This window comes from Musa acuminata, chromosome BXJ2-8, assembly GCF_036884655.1.
Source record: "Musa acuminata AAA Group cultivar baxijiao chromosome BXJ2-8, Cavendish_Baxijiao_AAA, whole genome shotgun sequence".
Taxonomy (NCBI): Eukaryota; Viridiplantae; Streptophyta; class Magnoliopsida; order Zingiberales; family Musaceae; genus Musa; species Musa acuminata.
The window spans coordinates 2,570,722-2,589,645 of record NC_088345.1 but is presented as its reverse complement, the minus strand read 5'-3'; the positions used below and the strand labels follow the sequence as shown (position 1 = coordinate 2,589,645).

Genomic DNA, 18,924 nt, shown 5'->3' with positions numbered 1-18,924 from the left:
GAAGAAATATTTGATCTCATTACCTGGTCTCTCGGGTGGGATTTGGGGATATTTGGACAGTGATCTGTGATACCGGATTGGTGAATGTGATTGTTCGAGGATTCGAGTTGTTAGAAACTGAGTGTTGCAGGAAAAAAGCTATAAAATTTCATTACCTGGCTATAATGTCGTGGATGCTAATGAATTTGTGATGCCATGGTAATCTAGTTTAGTGTAGGTTTTTTGCAGGCACTTAGCATCTTTGGATTTAATGGATATGTACTGTAGATGGGTGTAAACAAGGCATGATATGACAAAGTCTTAATTAACATAGTAGAATAAAAACAGTTGAATTAAATAGAAGCATAATCGCAGCACCACAAAACATTAAAAAAAAAAAAAAAAAACAGGGCCAAGTACTACTTCAACCACTACGTGCAATCTTGCAAGTTCACACAGCATCATTAAGAGGGAGGGATAATAGAAACTAAAGGACTAGACATGACCAAGACTGGTGGTAAACTGGGTGAAGAAGACCCATCTTTTCCAGCAGATGCACCGCTAAAGCTTCATATTCAGGAACCATTAGGACCGCATATGCACCACTCAGGTCTGCGAATCACTGCAACAATTTTAACAAATCATTTAGACTATCCGCACAGAACGATGAGAGATCCAAGAATAATAATAAGATCAACATGTGTACTTCATCCAATATGATGAATGGGTGGATAAGTGTGGATCAGCAAGATTCAAAATATGATGAACCTAACTTGGTTAGCAATAGCAGAAATTTGCCTTAAATAATTAACTATAATCTAATCATTCATTTCCATTTAGACTGAATCATATATTACCTTTCTTATATTAATTCAACCACACACAACGGCTTATCACATGTAAACCACAGCTTATTGCTATAACATTATCCACAACTCCTAGAGGAACTCGTTTTACATGGGATATGTAGCCTAAAAATACTCCACATTTTTCATTTTACTAACAAAAAAAACTAAAAGTAACTACTCAGAATTCGTGATCTCAATGAAAATGAACTATACAATGAATTAAATTAAAAAAGACAGGCAGTCCAATTGATCAATCTTTCGAAGACTTTCTTTAAAAAAATGAAGAGAAGAGATGAAATTGTCGAGAATGTCACACTAAAGCACAACCGCTGAAAATTGATGCAGGATCGCAAGTGACTGAATGTGGTTGCATACAACAAAATCTTGAGAATAAATTAACATGCGGCCGTCAAATCAGGCAAATCCCAGCTCCAATACCAGTTAACATAATACAAAAGCAATAAATTAAAGATTATGCAAACTCCTGCTCTGATATCACCTAATGCATGACGAAAGACGGAACAGGACAGCACACAGAAAACCTTATAGATAAAATGACACCCATTAAAGGAATTAAAGAGTGGATCTTCTTCATTAAAAGGTATGCAAATGGAAGCCAGTATGACAACAATTGATGAGAAGTGTTCGCATTGCATCAGGGTGCAGGTCATCTGTAAAATGTCATCAAAGTGAGCAAAGTGAGGAAGGAGAGGGGTGGGGAAGGTTGAGAGGGTCAGGGGGAGAGATGAACTGATGAAGTGACTAATCATGTGAAGAAAAATTGGAAGAAAACAATATGCTAGGAAAACCTTACTATAATGATAGATCCAGTGAGATTTAGTGTCTGAAAATCTAAACAGAAACCAGTTGAAGATAACACAGTCAAAACAGACCTAAACATATATATCGTTTAATTTTTTGATCCATACCATGACAACATAAAACCAAACCAAATACTTCCAATATATAAAAGGAATCAGACCAAACTGCAATAACTGAATCAGACTTCGGTGCAGTTTGAATTTATGTTTTATCAGACTGTCTCTACAATCAGTTTGAGTTTGAGTTTATCTCAGTAAACACTGTTCCCATAACAGGTTATTCAATATTCAAATGGAAAGATCAAGCTCCACTAGGCAGGCACTTCAGCATAAAGATTGCCACAACAGAAAGTCGAGCTTATGCAACTTGATTTAGATGGACAAGGAACAATAAGCAAGCATAGTCCTAGAAGTTGCCAAGAATATTATGTAAAAACCTAAAGGGGAAGAAACTATCCCCAACGTCTGCCTGAAGCTAACAAGCAAGCTCAATGATATATTATATCAGAGTTCATTGCCCAAACTACCATCTAGTTACTGCATAATACACAGATCTTACATCAACCAATTAGATGCACTGGTACTGTTCCTACTTTTTAATAAATCATAAACAGTAGCACTTCATATTAAATTAGCATCACCAACAGCACTTACCTGAGGTGGGTGTTGTGGCGGCAGCGGCTGCTGCTGCTGCTGATAATTCCCGTATCCAGTATATGCTGCATAAGCATACATATTAGGATCTTGTGGAGGCGTGTATCCATAGGTATTGTAATTTTGGGCATATCCATAGTAGCTCCCATTCCACTGGTTGGGATCTTGCTGAGGCTGATGACCAAAGAAAGAGAGCGAAAATGTTTCGTGACTCTTTACCTCTTTAAAACATCTAAAACAAACTCTCTGCTAAGAAGGTAAACATGTTCAACCTGTTTATTTGCAGGACTGCGACCCCATGAAAGTCGGATGTTTTGTCCACCCAACGGGGTCCCATTTAGCATCCTCAAAGCCTCCTCAGCATTGGCCCTGAGAAGATCAAACGAATTGATATAAAAGAAAAGAGTTCACAATAACTTTAGAGTACACCATTTGACAGGGGGATTTGGAATACAAACCTGCTAGCAAATTGCACAAACCCGCAACGCTTGCCCACAGGTATTTTTACATAAACTATTTCTCCATATGGGCTAAAAACTTGCCGCAAATGATCATCTGTAACATTTGTATCCAGCCCACCTACAAATATCTGGCATCCACATAGTATATATTTCAAAAACATCGTACCACACTGCTCACATATAAGAAGCTAAACAAAATACCCACAGTGGTATTATTTGGATCATTCTCGGACTCAGCACCTTGTGCATTCTGATAGGAAGCTGCAAACAACAATATAGGTAACTCGTGAATAGAATTTAGTCTTAAAACCATTTATTGGTAAAGAGCAAATATTCAAGAAAAAAGATAAAGTTAAGCTATCTAAGACAATCTACAATTTCATAATAAAAAATGCCACAGACAATTTTTTCAATTTACGAAGTCGCATATTTGAAAAGGTATCTTAATATAAAGTATAAACTCATACAAATTGGTCAGACTAGAAAAAAACTTGTGCACCTTTTCAAAAGTAAGTACAAAGGACCTAATTCAAGATAACATACCTGTTGAAATGCAGTAACAGTCCACCCAATAATGAAATAGTGAAATTTTTATTTAATAATTGTGTACAAATTAAAGAGGTTATAGTTTTCAGTTTTTGTGGTGATACTATAACAGAAACTAGAAATACATTTTTACTTGTGCTATTGTAAGGGGGAAAAAAGTATACATGAGAAATTATTTTAAGCAAATGACCAATTGCTTCGGAAAATAATACATCAAATAGTCTCAATCAACAACCAAATTACTTCTACAACATACAAAGAGAAAGCCAATAGGATCAATAACCTTTTATTTTGTCAAAAACTTCGCAATCTAACGATGGGGTCCATGTTTTCACTAGTATCCTTGCTAAAGTTCTCTTCGAAAATATAAATCAAAACTTCAAGGCTTGGTTGTTGTCACAAGTTCACAGGAAGATTTCAAAAAGACTAACAGGTGTATGGTTGAGATGCAAAATATCTACTCCATTAGTAAAATGACTACCAAATTGGTTTAATGCCTTGATCAAGCAAAGTATGATTCTTGCTCTATCAACTTCAACACCAACTTCAAAATACGAATGTTGGATCCTCTAAGCATGATATAAAGGAAAAAAGAAAGATAACACATAAGGAATATGATGAGACATAACTTATGATACTTGAGATGGTTTGTCATAAAGCAGAGTAAGTTCAGTTAAGAGAAATGGCACAATTTAAGTAATAAGGCAATTGACGCAAGGAATAAAAATAAAACAGCAAATACATAGAACAATAGTTGATAGTATTCAATATTTCTCACTGAAAGTATTAAATGCTTTAGTTGCCAACAAATGTTATCAACTGAAAGGAAGCTGCTACAAAACTCTACATACTTCGATAGCATGTGAAATATCCAACATTGTATCTGGAAATGTCAGCAATGTCGAATTGAGAATATATTCTGTAGAACCCATCAGATTCAAATTACTCACCAACTGAAGCTGGTATTAGAAGCGTCCATGCAAAAAATGGCTTAAGACAGGAATTGATATTTTAAAAAAGAAACAGTAGCATTATTAAGAACTAGAGTTATCTAACCCAGAAACAACTAAGGAGGCCACATCAAGGGATATGAATAAAACTAACCAAAGGGAACTGCAATTTCTTCCCACAACAAGGGATATGAATACAAATAAAAAAGAATCTGAAGATAGTGACCAGGTTCATGTATGATTCTGCAAAAGAATAAAGAACAAAATAAAAAAGTTTGATCCACTTGTAACAGCAATTCTTTGCAGGCTCCAACCCAATATACTCGAGGAGAAGTGAAAACTAAAGGCTATATAAATTGATTGACTGGTGCCAAAAGCAAAAGCTGAAGGAATTATTCTCAAAAGCAAGTAGGAAATTGAAAGTGATCAAAGGTAGCTTGCACAAATTAAGTAAAGAACAAAACAAAATGTAGCATAAAACGCCACAAAGAGGACAAAGAACCAAATTATTACATAATCAAAACACTGACCTACCGGGGCCACCACTACAGGAGATATGCATCTCAGCGGAAGTCAAGTCCAAGCCCTAAATGAAGATAGCATGGCATCCTGCTTCGAGACAACATGAGTTTCTATAAGTGTTCTTCACTAGAAACTATGTTTAAATGAGCCCAATTTCACAAAGGAAAGTGCTGGAAGGAAATGACTTTGTACATCAATCGAAGCAATGCCGCTTATCTTCAAGAGAACGATGGGGAAATAAAAATACTAATAATAATATTTAGCTGATTCCACTACCACACTATGCATTCATCTGATGCAATTAAAAATATAATATCAAACTATGCAATCAATTAGTCAAGTGGCAACATAGACTATAGGGTTCCCTGCAGAGTATGAAAAATAAGTATACTATTAAAAGTACAAGAAGCGATACATAGCCACATACCATTTGTGGGATACTGCTGTTGGGTACCCAAAGTGTTCTTATTAGCAGCTGGACCAATCCGCATCGGTCTTGTTGAACAGTAAATTCCATTCATCTCAGTCATTGCTCTTGTTTGTTCACTTAAATCACCAAACTTAACGAAACCATAACCTTTAGATCGCCCAGTCAGTCGATCAGTGACAACTTTGGCACCCTTTACCGATGCGTAGCGGGTCATGAATGTCTCTTGCAGCAAATAATCAGTGACGTCGGCACCCAAGTCCCCAACAAAAATTGTATAGTCGGCACCATCACGTCTCTCACCTGCTCCACATGATGCCCAATTCAGTCTGAAAGCCTGTTCAGTGTTAGGCATCACTTGACCATTATAAGTTTGAAGAATTCGATCTGCAGCCGCCCGTGATACAAACTCAATAAAACCATAACCCTCTGACTGCCCGGTCTGCTTATTGCGGATAACTTTAACTGAAACCACCTGCATCATTACTTGTATGAATCAGAAAACAGCCACTAAGCTGATCCTAAGAGTGAATATATATAAACGAGAATCAGATTAGGAGGCATGTCCAATTGAGAAACTAAACATAATAAAAACTGGGGATTTGAAAGAGAAAAAGAATATAACTGTATATACTTTCAGACCATGATATATCAAATGCCATGGCACAACTCAAACCAAAACAATCCACTAATTGTATACATCATTTCACGCTAAAGTTCTATAAACATCAAACGGTACAAGAAATCAGACCATCAAGGAGCATAAGCCACAAAATCATAGAAATAATGAACTACGACAGAGAGAGAGAGAGAGAGAGAGAGAGAGAGAGAGAGAGAGCACCTCTCCGGTATGAACAAAGCAGCCGTAGAGATAGCTCTCTTCCAGCCAGTACGGTAAGTCTCCAATCCAAAGCGTGCGAATCTCATCAGCGGACGCCGGCTGTGGCGCCATGGCCGGGACGGGCGCCGGCGCCTGATACTGCATTTGGGGAGGTGGCACCGGCGCAGGGGCCTGGTATTGCGGCTGGGGCTGCTGCGGCACGGGCTGGGGAAGCGGAGGCGGCACCTGGGTGGCCTGCTGGTTCCACATCGGCGGCGCCGGGGGTGCCTGGTAGTACTGCGGCTGCAGTGTCGGCTGCATCACGGTCCACTGCTGCGGTGGCGGCTGCTGGTCCATCGGGGACGGAGCCATCGGAGGGGGCTGCACCATCCCGCCGGCCGGCTGCATCATCTTGGAACCAGAAAAAGAAACAAGATCTGGAAACCCCAACGTCGAAATAGGACGATACAATGGCAGATAGCGATCCAAGACGACCAGAGCACTGGAGATCTGAGATCTGAACAAGTCTTACCACTATAAGCTTTGGAGGCGGCGGAGGGAAAGGAGCGATGAGGTCGGAGAAAACCCTAACCCTAAAAATAAAAACAGACAACCAAATATGGAGGACTCGAGAAAAAGATCGGAGTATATACATTATTAAAACAAATGGGAAATATATTTCCTGCACTTTCTGTCACTTGCCCAGAATCCTACCGGATCCACGGGAGCACACAGTTAGTTGTATTGGCTCGACGTGGGACCCTTACAGACAGCCATAGACTCACTCCTCTAATCACGAGGCCCGTATAGTAAGGGTAAGACGGGCGGCGGGCCGCACAGCGTTGGATACGACGCGTGATCTTGGCTGGGCCTTCTGTGCGCGAAAATTGATGCTCTCGGGGGCGTTCATAAATTAAAAGCAGACCAATATTATTTATTGCATTCTAAAGACACATAAAATAATCAATATATACATTACATTTGCTAAGATTAAGAATAGAAAATGCTCATGACTAAATAAGTAAAATAAAAAACTCGGCTCACCTCATAATTCTGCTGAACTTATTATTAATGTTGTAACATTAATCTCCAGAAAATGTTAATTACTATCAAATATGTCATTTTTAACTCAAAAAACAAAAACAGAGATAAGACGCATGGCCCTTTTTATGTTTGAATTTTAAGAAAACGTTTTTAGTTATGGCAACAAAAACAAAAAGAAAAATACTTTTCGCTGTTCTCTTTTTTGTTTTGGAGACCCCCAAGTGGGATCTTAAAGCTCCTTCCTCTGAACCTCCTCAAACCCCTTCCCTGCCCTCACCCTCGTCCGCCCCCCGCTCGCCGTCCTCCTCTCCTCCAATCTTCAGACGCCCTTCCATCTTTGTACCCCCAAACCCCTCCACACATCCCCCAGAATGCTCTATGCTCCCTTCCTCACTCCGTTTCCTTGCAAAGATCCAATCTTTAATCATCCAAATCAGAGGGTTTGGTTCTCCATCCCCTTTCAGAAAGCCTCATCCCCTTCCACCTCCTCCAATCCTCGATTCCGAAGCCGTCTTGGAAGCAGTATGCATCAATTTGAGGCGCCGCGACTGGAATTTCCTGCAGCAATTCTCTTCTTACCTCGTCGGGCCGTTAGTCCGCCGAGTTATCCTTCGTTGTCGGTCTTCGCCTCGATTATCCCTAGATTTCTTCAACTGGGCATTGGAGCAACAGCGGAACAACGAGCGCTCTTCTCTCGATTTAGATACGTATTCTGTCCTGATTCATGTCTTGGTGTCTGCGAGGATGTTTGACGAAGCTTTGTGCATCATGAGACAATTGATGCAAGAAAGGCGTGTCGCTGCGCTGGAGCTATTGGATGCTCTCGCTCGAAGTCGTAAGAGGTACGGCGGGAGCCGTGATGTCTATGATGCCATGGTCCGGTGTTGTACTCAGATTGGCGCTACCAAAGATGCTTGTTTGGTGATGGAGACGCTGCGAGCAAGAGGTGTTTGGGTGTCTGTTCATGCCTGCAATAACTTGTTGAACCATCTTCTTATGTCGAGTCAAGATGGCGGAGTTGCGTTCTGGGAGATGTACAAGGAAATGCTGGCACTGGGGTATGTTGAAAACGTGAACACCTTCAATTTGGTTATCTATGGCTTATGTAGGGAATGTAAGATTAGTGAAGCTTTCTCGGTGTTTTACCGAATGCTAAAAGGAGGGGTTTTTCCTAATATTGTTACCTTCAATATGCTCATCGATGGGTGTTGCAGAAATGGTGAGCTCAGTTTGGCTTACGAACTTTTCAAGAAGATTAAGCTTGTGTCAGGGAATAATTCTGAACCTAATGCTGTAACTTTTAATTGCCTCATTAATGATCTCTGTAAGGCAGGGAGGGCAGAGGATGGTGAGCATGTGGTTAAGAAAGACATGCTAAAAAAGGGATTACTACCTAACCTGAGAACATATGGGACTCTGATTGATGGCTATGCAAGAGAAGGGAAGATGGAAGAAGCTCTCAGGTTATTTATCGAGATGTTGGATGATGGCATGGTGCCTAATGTTGTTGTGTATAATTCGCTCCTGAATTGGCTCTTAAAGCAGGGTCACATCGAGGAGGCTTGTTTCTTATTGTCGGACATGAGGAAGGTGCATGCTTCTCATGATCATTACACATACGCAATTTTGGTCGATGGCTATTGCAGGAACGGATGCATGCAAGAGGCTTTTGGATACTATAACCAGTGTAGAGAAGAGAAATTGGTGAAGGATGTGGTTCCCTACAATAGCCTTATCAATCATCTCTATAAGCAAGGGAGGGTCTGTGAAGTGAAACAGCTTCTGGGAAGGATGTTTGTTAGCTGTCTGGCACCTGATGTGGTTACTTATAGTACTTTAATTGATCGATTCTTCAAAGATGGAAAGATAGATGATGCTCTGAAGGTATATGATGAAATGATAGAGGTGGGGCAAAGGCCTAATCTAATTACATACAATTCGATCATTCATGGTTTCTGTCAAGTGGAATATGTAGATATGGCACGATTAGCCATAGAGGAACTGAGAAGTTCAGGTATGCTGCTCGATGTAATCACATATAACACTGTGGTCAATGGATATCTTAGGAGTCAGAGGGATGAAGAGGCATTAGATTTATGCAAAGACATGCAAAAGCTAGGCATAGCAGTTAATGGAGTCACTTGCAACATATTTATGAATTACCTCTGCAAATTTGGATACTTTGAACAGGCAAAAGGGCTCTTGAGGATTATGCTGGACGGAGGCTTGATTCCAGATCAAATAACATATACGACGATCATTACTGCACTCAGTAAAAGTTCCCAAGCGAATGAAATTATTGAGTTACATGATAATATGGTGCTTAGAGGAGTGTCCCCCGATGAGTATACTTACAACACCATTGTTAGCTGCCTCATTCAAGGAAAGGCACATTCCAAATACCATATTTGATCAAGTGATATGATTATCATGATGATTAGTGATTTAGAAATGTATACTGTCAATTAGTCTGACCATTTCTTGATGTCTAAAGAAATATGCTATTGGATTTTCTTGTAAACCACTTGTTGGATACAGTTCTTTATGATCATATCTAATGAAGCCTAGGTTTCTTGTTCTCAAACTGCAGATGGTTGTTGTAAAGGTAGCTTTCATATCTTTGTTGTGATCTGACCTTCATCAAGTAATACATTTAAAAGCTTTGCTGCTGTTTAATTCCTTGACTCGTTATCAGCTATCATTTAATTTTTTTGTCATTTCAGGATTTCTCTCATCCAAGTTCCCAATCAAGCTTGATCGCTATGCATTACCTTATTATTTTGCAGTCTCAATATGATCAATATGCATCAACCGGTACTGATTATTCACCCATACACTCTAATTGATTATTTAAATGAGGTGCGTTCTAAAGTCGTGATCGAGTCAAATTGGTTCTCAACGTGTAACCAAAGTCTTAAATTGTGATTGGAATCAGATGAGATTAATATATTGTGCCACTGAATCATATTGAAAGAATGTAGGCGTCTCTTTCGCTGGAACCTAACTCGTGCTTGATATCGTCGCCGCCCAGAATCAAACACGTGGATTTTAACGTCGGTCAAGCAACGCGGTGGAAGTCAACGGGGTGGCTCCGGCCGTCGGCTCGGGGCACCCACGCAGCACGTTTCGGGTATCTTCCTTCCGTGCCACGTCGGAGCTGCCAAACACCGGAAGGTGGGTTTTCATGGATGATGGAAAGGGGGGCCCACCCCTGGAATGTCCCGCGAGTCTAGTTATGCGATATCCTGTCTGGGGCTATAGGGGGAGATCGGACGGTGGATCTCACACTAGATCCTGTGTCAAGCGAACGACGCCTTCATCGGTCCATTTCTTTCAATGCCTAACTTTCCTTAACCAGATTGGTTTCGAGCACATGGTACGAGCAGGTCTCAAGAATGACGGGGAGGGAGATCTTGCAGAAGATGAAGGTGCGTTGACTTCCGTCACAGATTGCCTGAATTGCTTTCTTTTTTTATTCCGTGTTGGAATCTGTTTAGTTCTTCCAAAACTAGAATGGGAGAATGTCGATTCATGAAAAGAATTCTCTTTTGCGTGGTCTATTATTGCTCTTCCTGTTGTGCATCTTGAGTAATGTTCTTGCCCTGATTAGGATCATACTTGTCATACGATCTGCTCTTTCAATGCTTGCAATTTCTGTTTTGATTATGAGTCTAAACTCAATAGGCGGTGGGAATTTTCAGTCCTGTAAGCAGTGTTTCAATCTCTTGTAAAGTCTTAATCTCATGAATGCTACTCTTCAGTTGCTTGTAGTAAGTCCCAAGAGAGCTACAAGATTGCTATGATGAAAGGGATTTCTCTCACCATATTAGCATTTTTGACAATCATATGGCCTCTTTGATAGAATCAATTTCTGGTACAAGCCAAAAGCTCAATGTATTGTTATTAAAAAAGAGACGGCCTACCATAAATTGGTGTAAATAGTTATCCAGAGAGCTCTCTGTGTAGTATATGCCTTCTACCAGCATGTCCAAAATTGTCGAAAACAACTTTTTACCATGATCAAGTGTGGGCAAGTCCTTGTTGTGATGCTTCGGTTTGATTTTCATACTTCATAAACTATCTTCTTGTTTTTCTTTGTTTGACAAATTGTTGTTTCGTTTTAGCATTTTGAAGCCATTTATCATGTGGTTTCCAAGTATGATTTACTTAGATGTCCTGATATTCATGCAGGTTAAAGCGGGATTTGCTTCATCATCAGAAACTGGAAAGGGCAAGACCAAGGTCTCTGGCAGATGTATTCGACATGGCTATCACTTGATGAAAGGGAAATCGTATCATCCAATGGAGGACTATTTGGTGGCAGAATATAAGAAAGTTAATAACTATGAATTGGGCTTATTTGCAATTTTTGATGGCCACTTGGGCCATGCTGTTGCTGATTATCTGCGATCTCATCTATTCGAGAACATATTGAGAGAGGTAAGGGCATTGCAGATTGCATATTTACTTTATAACATATGTAGATCATTAAACTATGGAATTTCAAATAGTAGTTGCAGGAATGAATATAAACTTCCCTAACCTTTCCATGCAGCCTGAATTTTGGAGTGACATAGAAAGTGCAATAAGGAAAGCGTACGAGAGAACTGACAGTAAAATATTGGAAAAACAAGCTGAGTTGGGAAGAGGAGGTTCTACCGCAGTTACAGCTATACTAATTGATGGTGTGAAACTTGTGGTAGCTAACATTGGAGATTCTCGAGCAGTGATTTCCAAGAGTGGTGTAGCCATACAACTTTCTGTTGATCATGAACCAAGCAAAGAGCGACAGTTGATCGAGGGAAAGGGTGGTTTTGTGTCAAACATTCCTGGTAATCAATGATTTCCGGTTTTGGTAGTCTTATTTTTTTCCATATTTGAACTTCACAATTTACTTAGAATCTCTGAATAACACTTTTGAGCAAGTTATACCTGATTTTTTATTCAATTTTGGCAAGTTGCAAACTTTGAGGTTTTGGCTTGTACCTGAATTCCTCAAAATTTATTGTACATGTTCGGGTGAACAACTTTGAGCCGTGGCCTCGGGGCCGACGCGGCTCGGTTCGGGTCCGGATGACGGGGATCTTCCTAGGGACGCTCCTCGGGACGGCCGAGGCGGTCGACTGCGGTGGTCCGGTCTGGAGGGGGTCGTCGTTTCCTCCGGGAAGGGGCTCCTCGCCTGGGCGTTCGGTGGGACGCCTCCGTCTTCGCACCTGCATACAGGTCGGGTCGGTAGCTCGGCCCGACCCCTCCGACGATCAAGTTAGATGATGTGGAGAGGTCTTTTATGTATGTGTTCGGTCCCCTCTTTCCGTTTAGCATGCGAGGGTATTTATAGGGAAGCTTACTGTGCCTGATGTGCCCGCTTGTAGGGGCAGGTAGCGTCTGACCTGGCATTGGCGTGGCGTGCGAGACCGAGCCCGGGCAGGATGTTTAATGTGCCTCGGTCGGCGTTCTGGTCCGTTTGACCAGGTGATGAGGCGTGATGCGTCATCTGGGGCAGGTGACGTCATCCCCAGTCTTGTCGCCATTATTACCCTCATCATATTCCCCCCCCCGAAGGAAGTCATGTATCGGCTGTTGCTGGGGGGTCCGAGGCGTGGCTTCGGCTTTGAGAAATTGTCCCAGCCGGGCGTTTGCCGGTCTGTTGCCAGGGGTGTGGGAATTGTGGAGTTTAGCAACTAAGAAGGGCTGGATGTGCAGCGGTGACCCCGAGTAGTGTGCGGCCGAGGAGCACAGCTCAATCGAGCAGGTCGGGCAGAGGCTGTGGTTTCGGGCGACACGCGGTCGAGGGGCATGGAGCCGAGAAGCATGACTCAGGCGGGCAGGCCGCGCGGAGGTCGTGGTCTCGGGGAGCATGGAGCCAAGGAGCACGACATAGGCGGGCTGGCCGCGCAGGTGTGGTCTCGGGGAGCATGGAGCCGAGGAGCACGGTGCAGGCGGGCTGGCCGCGCAGGTGTGGTCTCGGGGAGCATGGAGCCGAGGAGCACGGCGCAGGCGGGCTGGCCGCGCAGGTGTGGCCTCGGGGAGCATGGAGCCGAGGAGCACGACGCAGGCGGGCGGGCCGCGCAGGTGTGGTCTCGGGCAACACGTGGCCGAGGAGCACGACGCAGGCAGGCAGGCCGCGCAGGTGTGGTCTCGGGCAACATGCAGCCGAGGAGTACGACGCAGGCGGGCTGACCGCGCAAGCGTGGTCTCGGGCAACATGCAGCCGAGGAGCACAGCGCAGGCGGGTAAGCCGCGCAGGTATGGTCTCGGGCAACATGTAGCCGAGGAGCACGACGCAGGTGGGCAAGCCGCGCAGGTGTGGTCTCGGGCAACATGTAGCCGAGGAGCTCGGCGCAGGCGGGCAAGCCGCGCAGGCGTTGTCTCGGGCAACATGTAGCCGAGGAGCACGACGCAGGCGGGCAAGCCGCGCAGGCGTGGACTCGGGCAACATGCAGCCGTGGAGCACGACGCAGGCGGGCAAGCCGCGCAGGTGTGGTCTCGGGAAGCATGGAGCCGAGGAGCACGGCGCAAGCGGGCTAGCTGCGCAGGTGTGGTCTCGGGCAACATGCAGCCGAGGAGCACGGCGCAGGCGGGCAAGCCACGCAGGTGTGGTCTCGGGAAGCATGGAGCCGAGGAGCACGGCACAGGCGAGCGGGCCGTGCTGAGGTGGACTCGGGCAGTCTGCGACAGAGCCGTGTAGATACAAAAAGGGGGTTAGGCCGGAGCTAACCGCGAGGTGGGAGGCGGTCAGGTAGATATTGAGCCTTCACTCGGAAGAGACTGAGGCAGGGCTTAGATTTCTTTTCACGAGGACTACATCGGATAGCCACCACGGGTGCTTGACCTCTTCTATGGAGCCCGCTGCCGAAAGTCACCCGTTCTCCTCACGGCCACCCAGGCCTCCGTCGCGATGTACTGGTTAGCCCGCTGGAGCATATCTGGTACCGTGGTGGGGGGTCGCACCACGAGGGACCAGTAGAGTCTGGAAAGTCGTAGGCCTGTCATAAATGCCTACACTAACATAGAGGGATGAGCGTCCGGGAACCCCCGGATGTGTGTTGTAAAGCGATTCACAAAATGGGAGAGGGGCTCGTCCTCCCTTTTGTTGAGTCCGAGGAGTAGTGCAACGGACGGCTTTGGCCGGGCGTAGGCCAAGAAGTTGAGTTCAAAGTCCTTGACGAGCTGGTCAAAGGAGGTGATAGTCCCGGTCTTCAAGTCGTTGTACCATGTGTGGGCTGACCCCCTCAGAGTCGTGGGAAACGCCTTGCACATAAAAGCGTCAGAGGTTCCGTACAGCGCCATTTGGGCACTGAAAGCGGCTACGTGGTCTGTTGGGTCAGTGGAGCCGTCATATGCGTCCAAAGAGGGTAGCCGGAAGTTCGGGGGGACTGTCTGATCCTGTATCTTGGGCGTGAATGGAGATCCCTGGTGTGTGTCCACCCCGAGTTCTTCCTTTGATCTGTGAACCTCCTTCTGTACTTCGTCGAGCCGCTGACTAACAAAGCGTAGCTGGGCTCGCAGGGAGTCCGTTGAATCCGAAGATAAAGCCTCGGGTTCCGGGCGGCCGCTCGGGTTCTCTATCACTAGATCCCCGAGTGGGGCCGATCGGACCCGAGGCGAAGTGGGGAACTCCCGAGGTGGCGTGCGAGCCCGAACAGGCGGCTCCCGTTGCCGCAATGGTTGGACTGCCGACGGGTGCGACAGACGAGAAACGAGTGGGATAATGGTTTGCACCATATCCGTCAGAGCTCGGACTTGATGAGCGAGGTCCTGAAAGGCCTCGGACGACACGGGCGACGGGTCGGCTGGGGCGCCGTCGGGTGGCGACAAGCCCGGGTCATTGAATATTCGCCAATAGCGCTCTGAGGTCATGGCGGGGTGTTCGTCTTGAGATTCTCCACGCAGGGGGTGTTCCCCCGGAGCTCCGATCGGGTGTGACCCCTCAGCTACAGGTTCGTCTGAGCCGATCGGGTGATCCCTCGACATTCGGCCCTCCTTCTAGCGCCATTCTGTTCGGGTGAACAACTTTGAGCCGTGGCCTCGGGGCCGACGTGGCTCGGTTCGGGTCCGGATGACGGGGATCTTCCTGGGGACGCTCCTCGGGACGGCCGAGGTGGTCGACTGCGGTGGTCCGGTCGGGAGGGGGTCGTCGTTTCCTCCGGGAAGGGGCTCCTCTTCTGGGCGTTCGGTGGGAGGCCTCCGTCTTCGCACCTGCGCACTGGTCGGGTCGGTAGCTCGGCCCGACCCCTCCGACGATCAAGTCAGATGATGTGGAGAGGTCTTTTATGTATGTGTTCGGTCCCCCCTTTCCGTTTAGCATGCGAGGGTATTTATAGGGAAGCTTATTGTGCCTGATGTGCCCGCTTGCAGGGGGCAGGTAGCGTCTGACACTGGCGTTGGCGTGGCGTGCGAGACCGAGCCCGGGCAGGATGTTTAATGTGCCTCGGTCGGCGTTCCGATCCGTTTGACCAGGTGCTGAGGCGTGATGCGTCATCTGGGGCAGGTGACGTCAGCCCCAGTCTTGTCGCCATTATTACCCTCATCAGTACCCGAATTGCAAATTTGTGTTCTTGGATAGGATAAGTTTTAGGTCAGAGATAAATTGTGGGTAACCATTTGATTTGATACAAGTATGCCTAAAGGAGACCCATAAATTCATTAATCAGATTGGGTGAGTCAACTAGGACTAGTTGTGTGAGAAGAGTTTGAGGAAAACTTAAGAAACTTCATTAAAACAATAAAAAGGGGTCATAATAGCTCTTAGTTTTGACTATTGATATTGCTCTCAACAAGGCTCAATAGATTAAAAAAAAACTGTAGCACGTCTCAAATAATTAGGACATGTGGCTTAAGGACAATCAACAACAAAAATCTGTAATGTCTCAACTACATACGGTTGACCAAAACTTTGTATACGGTAACATCTCTAGTTAAATCAAGATTATTCAAATCTGACTTGAGGACAATATAGTTTATCTAAAACCAAATGGCATTTTGTAAATGAAGTAAAAATGATGAAGATTTCTAAATTACAATCGGATAACCCATAAGAACCATACTATACTCTTAATTTTAATGTTGCTAATAGCATGTGTGCCAGACAGCATCTCCGATAGATTGTCTTTCTCAGGCTGAAGAAATATGAACTCAGAATTAGATCATTTGTTATGTATTAGTATAGATAAATATCATGCTAAATCTTCACCATGATACATAAGCCCATTTATGGTGTTCACTGATAAAACTTATGCACTACACACACGATGCACATTAAGAGAACAAATGGGTATAATTAATTAGCAATTTTTAGAGTTGTCATGAGAAAATCAGATTATTTACACAAGTGTAATATCTTTGTATCGATTGTATTCACATGCTTTAATCTGATATTCTCATGGTGGCAAAAGATTCATATGGTCAACCCTATATAGCATGTGAATACAATTGATACGAAGATATTACACTTTCCCTTGTTTAAAGATGAGGACAATAAACTTGTTATCTAGAGTATGGAATAAAGTAGCATATCGTGATCTTTGAACACATCTACAAGATCCTGCATCTTTCCATTGTAGTGCTTGCTGAGTGTTGACTAAATTTAGTTGATATGGCTACTCATATGCAAGATAATCTTTATTTTCTGTAAATATATTTGTATGTCATGGACACACTTTATACTTAACTAAATTTAGTAAATATGGCTACTCATGCATGATAATTTTTATTTCTGTAAATAGAATTGTGTATTTGTATGTCATGGGCACACTTTATACTTTACAAGGCCAAACAATATAGTTATAATTGTTAGTGATCAAAATGCACACTAGATATATAATTTGATGCTTTTAATCATGTCTAATCACTTTGATTTTCATCATCAATTATTCCTTTCTGGATCAAATTTTGTGATTACCACATTAGAAGCTCCAAGCAGCCATAAACTTGCTGTCAACTCTTGAGGAATTAGAGTCAGATTGAGGATGAGGGCAATATAACAAAAAATTGGACTACCTAAAAGAATGGTGTTGCGTTTTGTCTAGGAAGCCCAACTTTGGTATTTGTGGTTTAAGCTCTAGGAACAATACAATCCCACATTCTGAATTCCTATTTGTGTTTTTTTCATACTTATTCCCAAGCATCGCAAAGTTAACTTTGTGTTTTCATGGTGGTTCCACCAAGCAGTCCACTGGCTAAGTAGAGGTTGGAGTGGTGCCAACAACACTTAAATCCTTGCTCAAAGCATAATATGAAATTAATATGTCAGTGATTCTTCATAGAACAGTAGCTTTGATCTTCCTGCATCACCATGAATTTATAGGGATGATATGTTGCTAGAGACGAGGGTTTAAATCTTGGTTCATTACCGGTTTCAACAACCGGTCAGACCAGCATGGTAGTTGTTATGGGTGTTATCACCAAAAAAAAAAATACCATAACGGTGTTTGGTTGGACTAGTAAATGCTAGTAGGTGCCTACTGGTCTTAATGATATTTGAAACATTGACTAGAACATAGAGTTTGGCTGTTGTGCCCACTTAGGATCATCTTATCATTCATATCATAAGAATCATTATGTATAGCTATATGCACATTTCATTGGTCGATTGATATACAAGTTATACATTGTAAACAATTGTCTACACTTTTGGAATTTGATAGTTTAATATTAACTAGGAGCCTTGAAGAATTAATGAAAAATTAAAATCAAGTCTGTTGTTTCAGGCGATGTGCCGCGTGTGGATGGACGGCTGGCTGTGGCGAGGGCGTTTGGAGATCGGAGCTTGAAGGCACACCTCAGTTCTGAGCCAGACGTAGCCGATGAAATCATTGACGAGGATGCAGAGTTTCTAATCCTTGCAAGTGATGGATTATGGAAGGTAAACTCATTTAATTGTTGATTTGTGGGCTTTTCTTGCACTGGGTGCAGTGTCTATTTCAAAAATTGCATCTATACAGTTGATTCATAAATTTCAAGTTACTCATAACACGTCTCAACATCTAAATGTGTTGTGAGACGATGTTACACATAGTACACAGAGAAAAGAGATGTGATCATACTAATGGTCTTAACTATGATTCTTCGTTCATTCTGGACTAGCACTTACTGGATGGTGTGAACTGGTCCGATGACTTGTTGGGTTGATGGTACGGACCATAGCACATGCATCTCAATAAAACTTTTGCAGTACTTGTCAGCATACCCTGTCGATATTTGATCACAAGTTTGATACCTGAAACCACAAATTATGGTGTTTTTGTTCCGTTTCCTTTTTTTTTTTTTTCGCTTGAGAATGTTCTATCTCTGTGTCTGACCAGGTAATGTCTAACCAAGAGGCGGTGGATTTCATAAAAGATGTAAAGGATCCTCAAGCAGCTGCCAGGAATCTGACAGAGGAGGCTGTTGCAAGGAAGAGCAAAGATGACATTTCTTGTATTGTAGTTAGGTTTAACTAATGTTTCAGAACATATAAGTTTGAACATTTGGGGCAATATGGGTTTGTATGATATGGTAGATGAAAATATGGAGTGCAATCTCAATAAAATTGTATTTGATCTTCCCATCTCTAATTGGCATGCACAAGTATATTCTACTCCCATTTTATGGCTGAAAACACCACTGGAATGGTGAAGAATGCTACTCCTTCTATTGCAAGTGAATAGAACCATTGCTGAAGCTTCGGTTAGTGTCTTGTTTCTGTCATCCCCCTTGGAGGAATGATACGATCATGTGATGCTGAGGTATCAAAAATACGGTATCGGGTTATTCAAGAAAGCTAAAGTCACATGAGTTTTCTCTTTCATCTTTTGATACTTAGATACTTCGTTCTACAAACGTACTAACTCCAACAGCAAATTAATGATGTA

At 43.3% G+C, this 18,924-nt stretch overlaps 3 protein-coding genes across 3 annotated transcripts; 2 read left to right on the top strand and 1 right to left on the bottom strand.

Moving 5' to 3' along the window:
• Positions 1-290: 290 nt before the first annotated feature.
• LOC103993937 (polyadenylate-binding protein RBP45) lies at positions 291-6,650 on the bottom strand. Its single transcript, XM_065119704.1, has 8 exons — positions 6,561-6,650; positions 6,050-6,439; positions 5,209-5,683; positions 2,969-3,024; positions 2,761-2,891; positions 2,575-2,671; positions 2,303-2,476; positions 291-601 (listed from the first exon to the last, which is right to left on the bottom strand). Exons 2-8 carry the CDS (start codon positions 6,437-6,439, stop codon positions 599-601), a joined length of 1,326 nt encoding a protein of 441 aa, XP_064975776.1. The 5' UTR covers positions 6,561-6,650; the 3' UTR covers positions 291-598.
• A 1,166-nt stretch (positions 6,651-7,816) lies between these two features.
• Positions 7,817-9,484, top strand: LOC135619413 (pentatricopeptide repeat-containing protein At1g11710, mitochondrial-like). Its single transcript, XM_065121405.1, has one exon. The coding sequence runs from the start codon at positions 7,817-7,819 to the stop codon at positions 9,482-9,484; it is 1,668 nt and encodes a 555-aa protein (XP_064977477.1).
• An 858-nt stretch (positions 9,485-10,342) lies between these two features.
• On the top strand, positions 10,343-18,627 carry LOC103993938 (probable protein phosphatase 2C 62). The gene is made up of 5 exons (XM_009414180.3): positions 10,343-10,500; positions 11,264-11,512; positions 11,628-11,904; positions 17,782-17,936; positions 18,376-18,627. The coding sequence occupies exons 1-5, from the start codon at positions 10,468-10,470 to the stop codon at positions 18,511-18,513; spliced, it is 852 nt and encodes a 283-aa protein (XP_009412455.2). The 5' UTR covers positions 10,343-10,467; the 3' UTR covers positions 18,514-18,627.
• Positions 18,628-18,924: the final 297 nt, after the last annotated feature.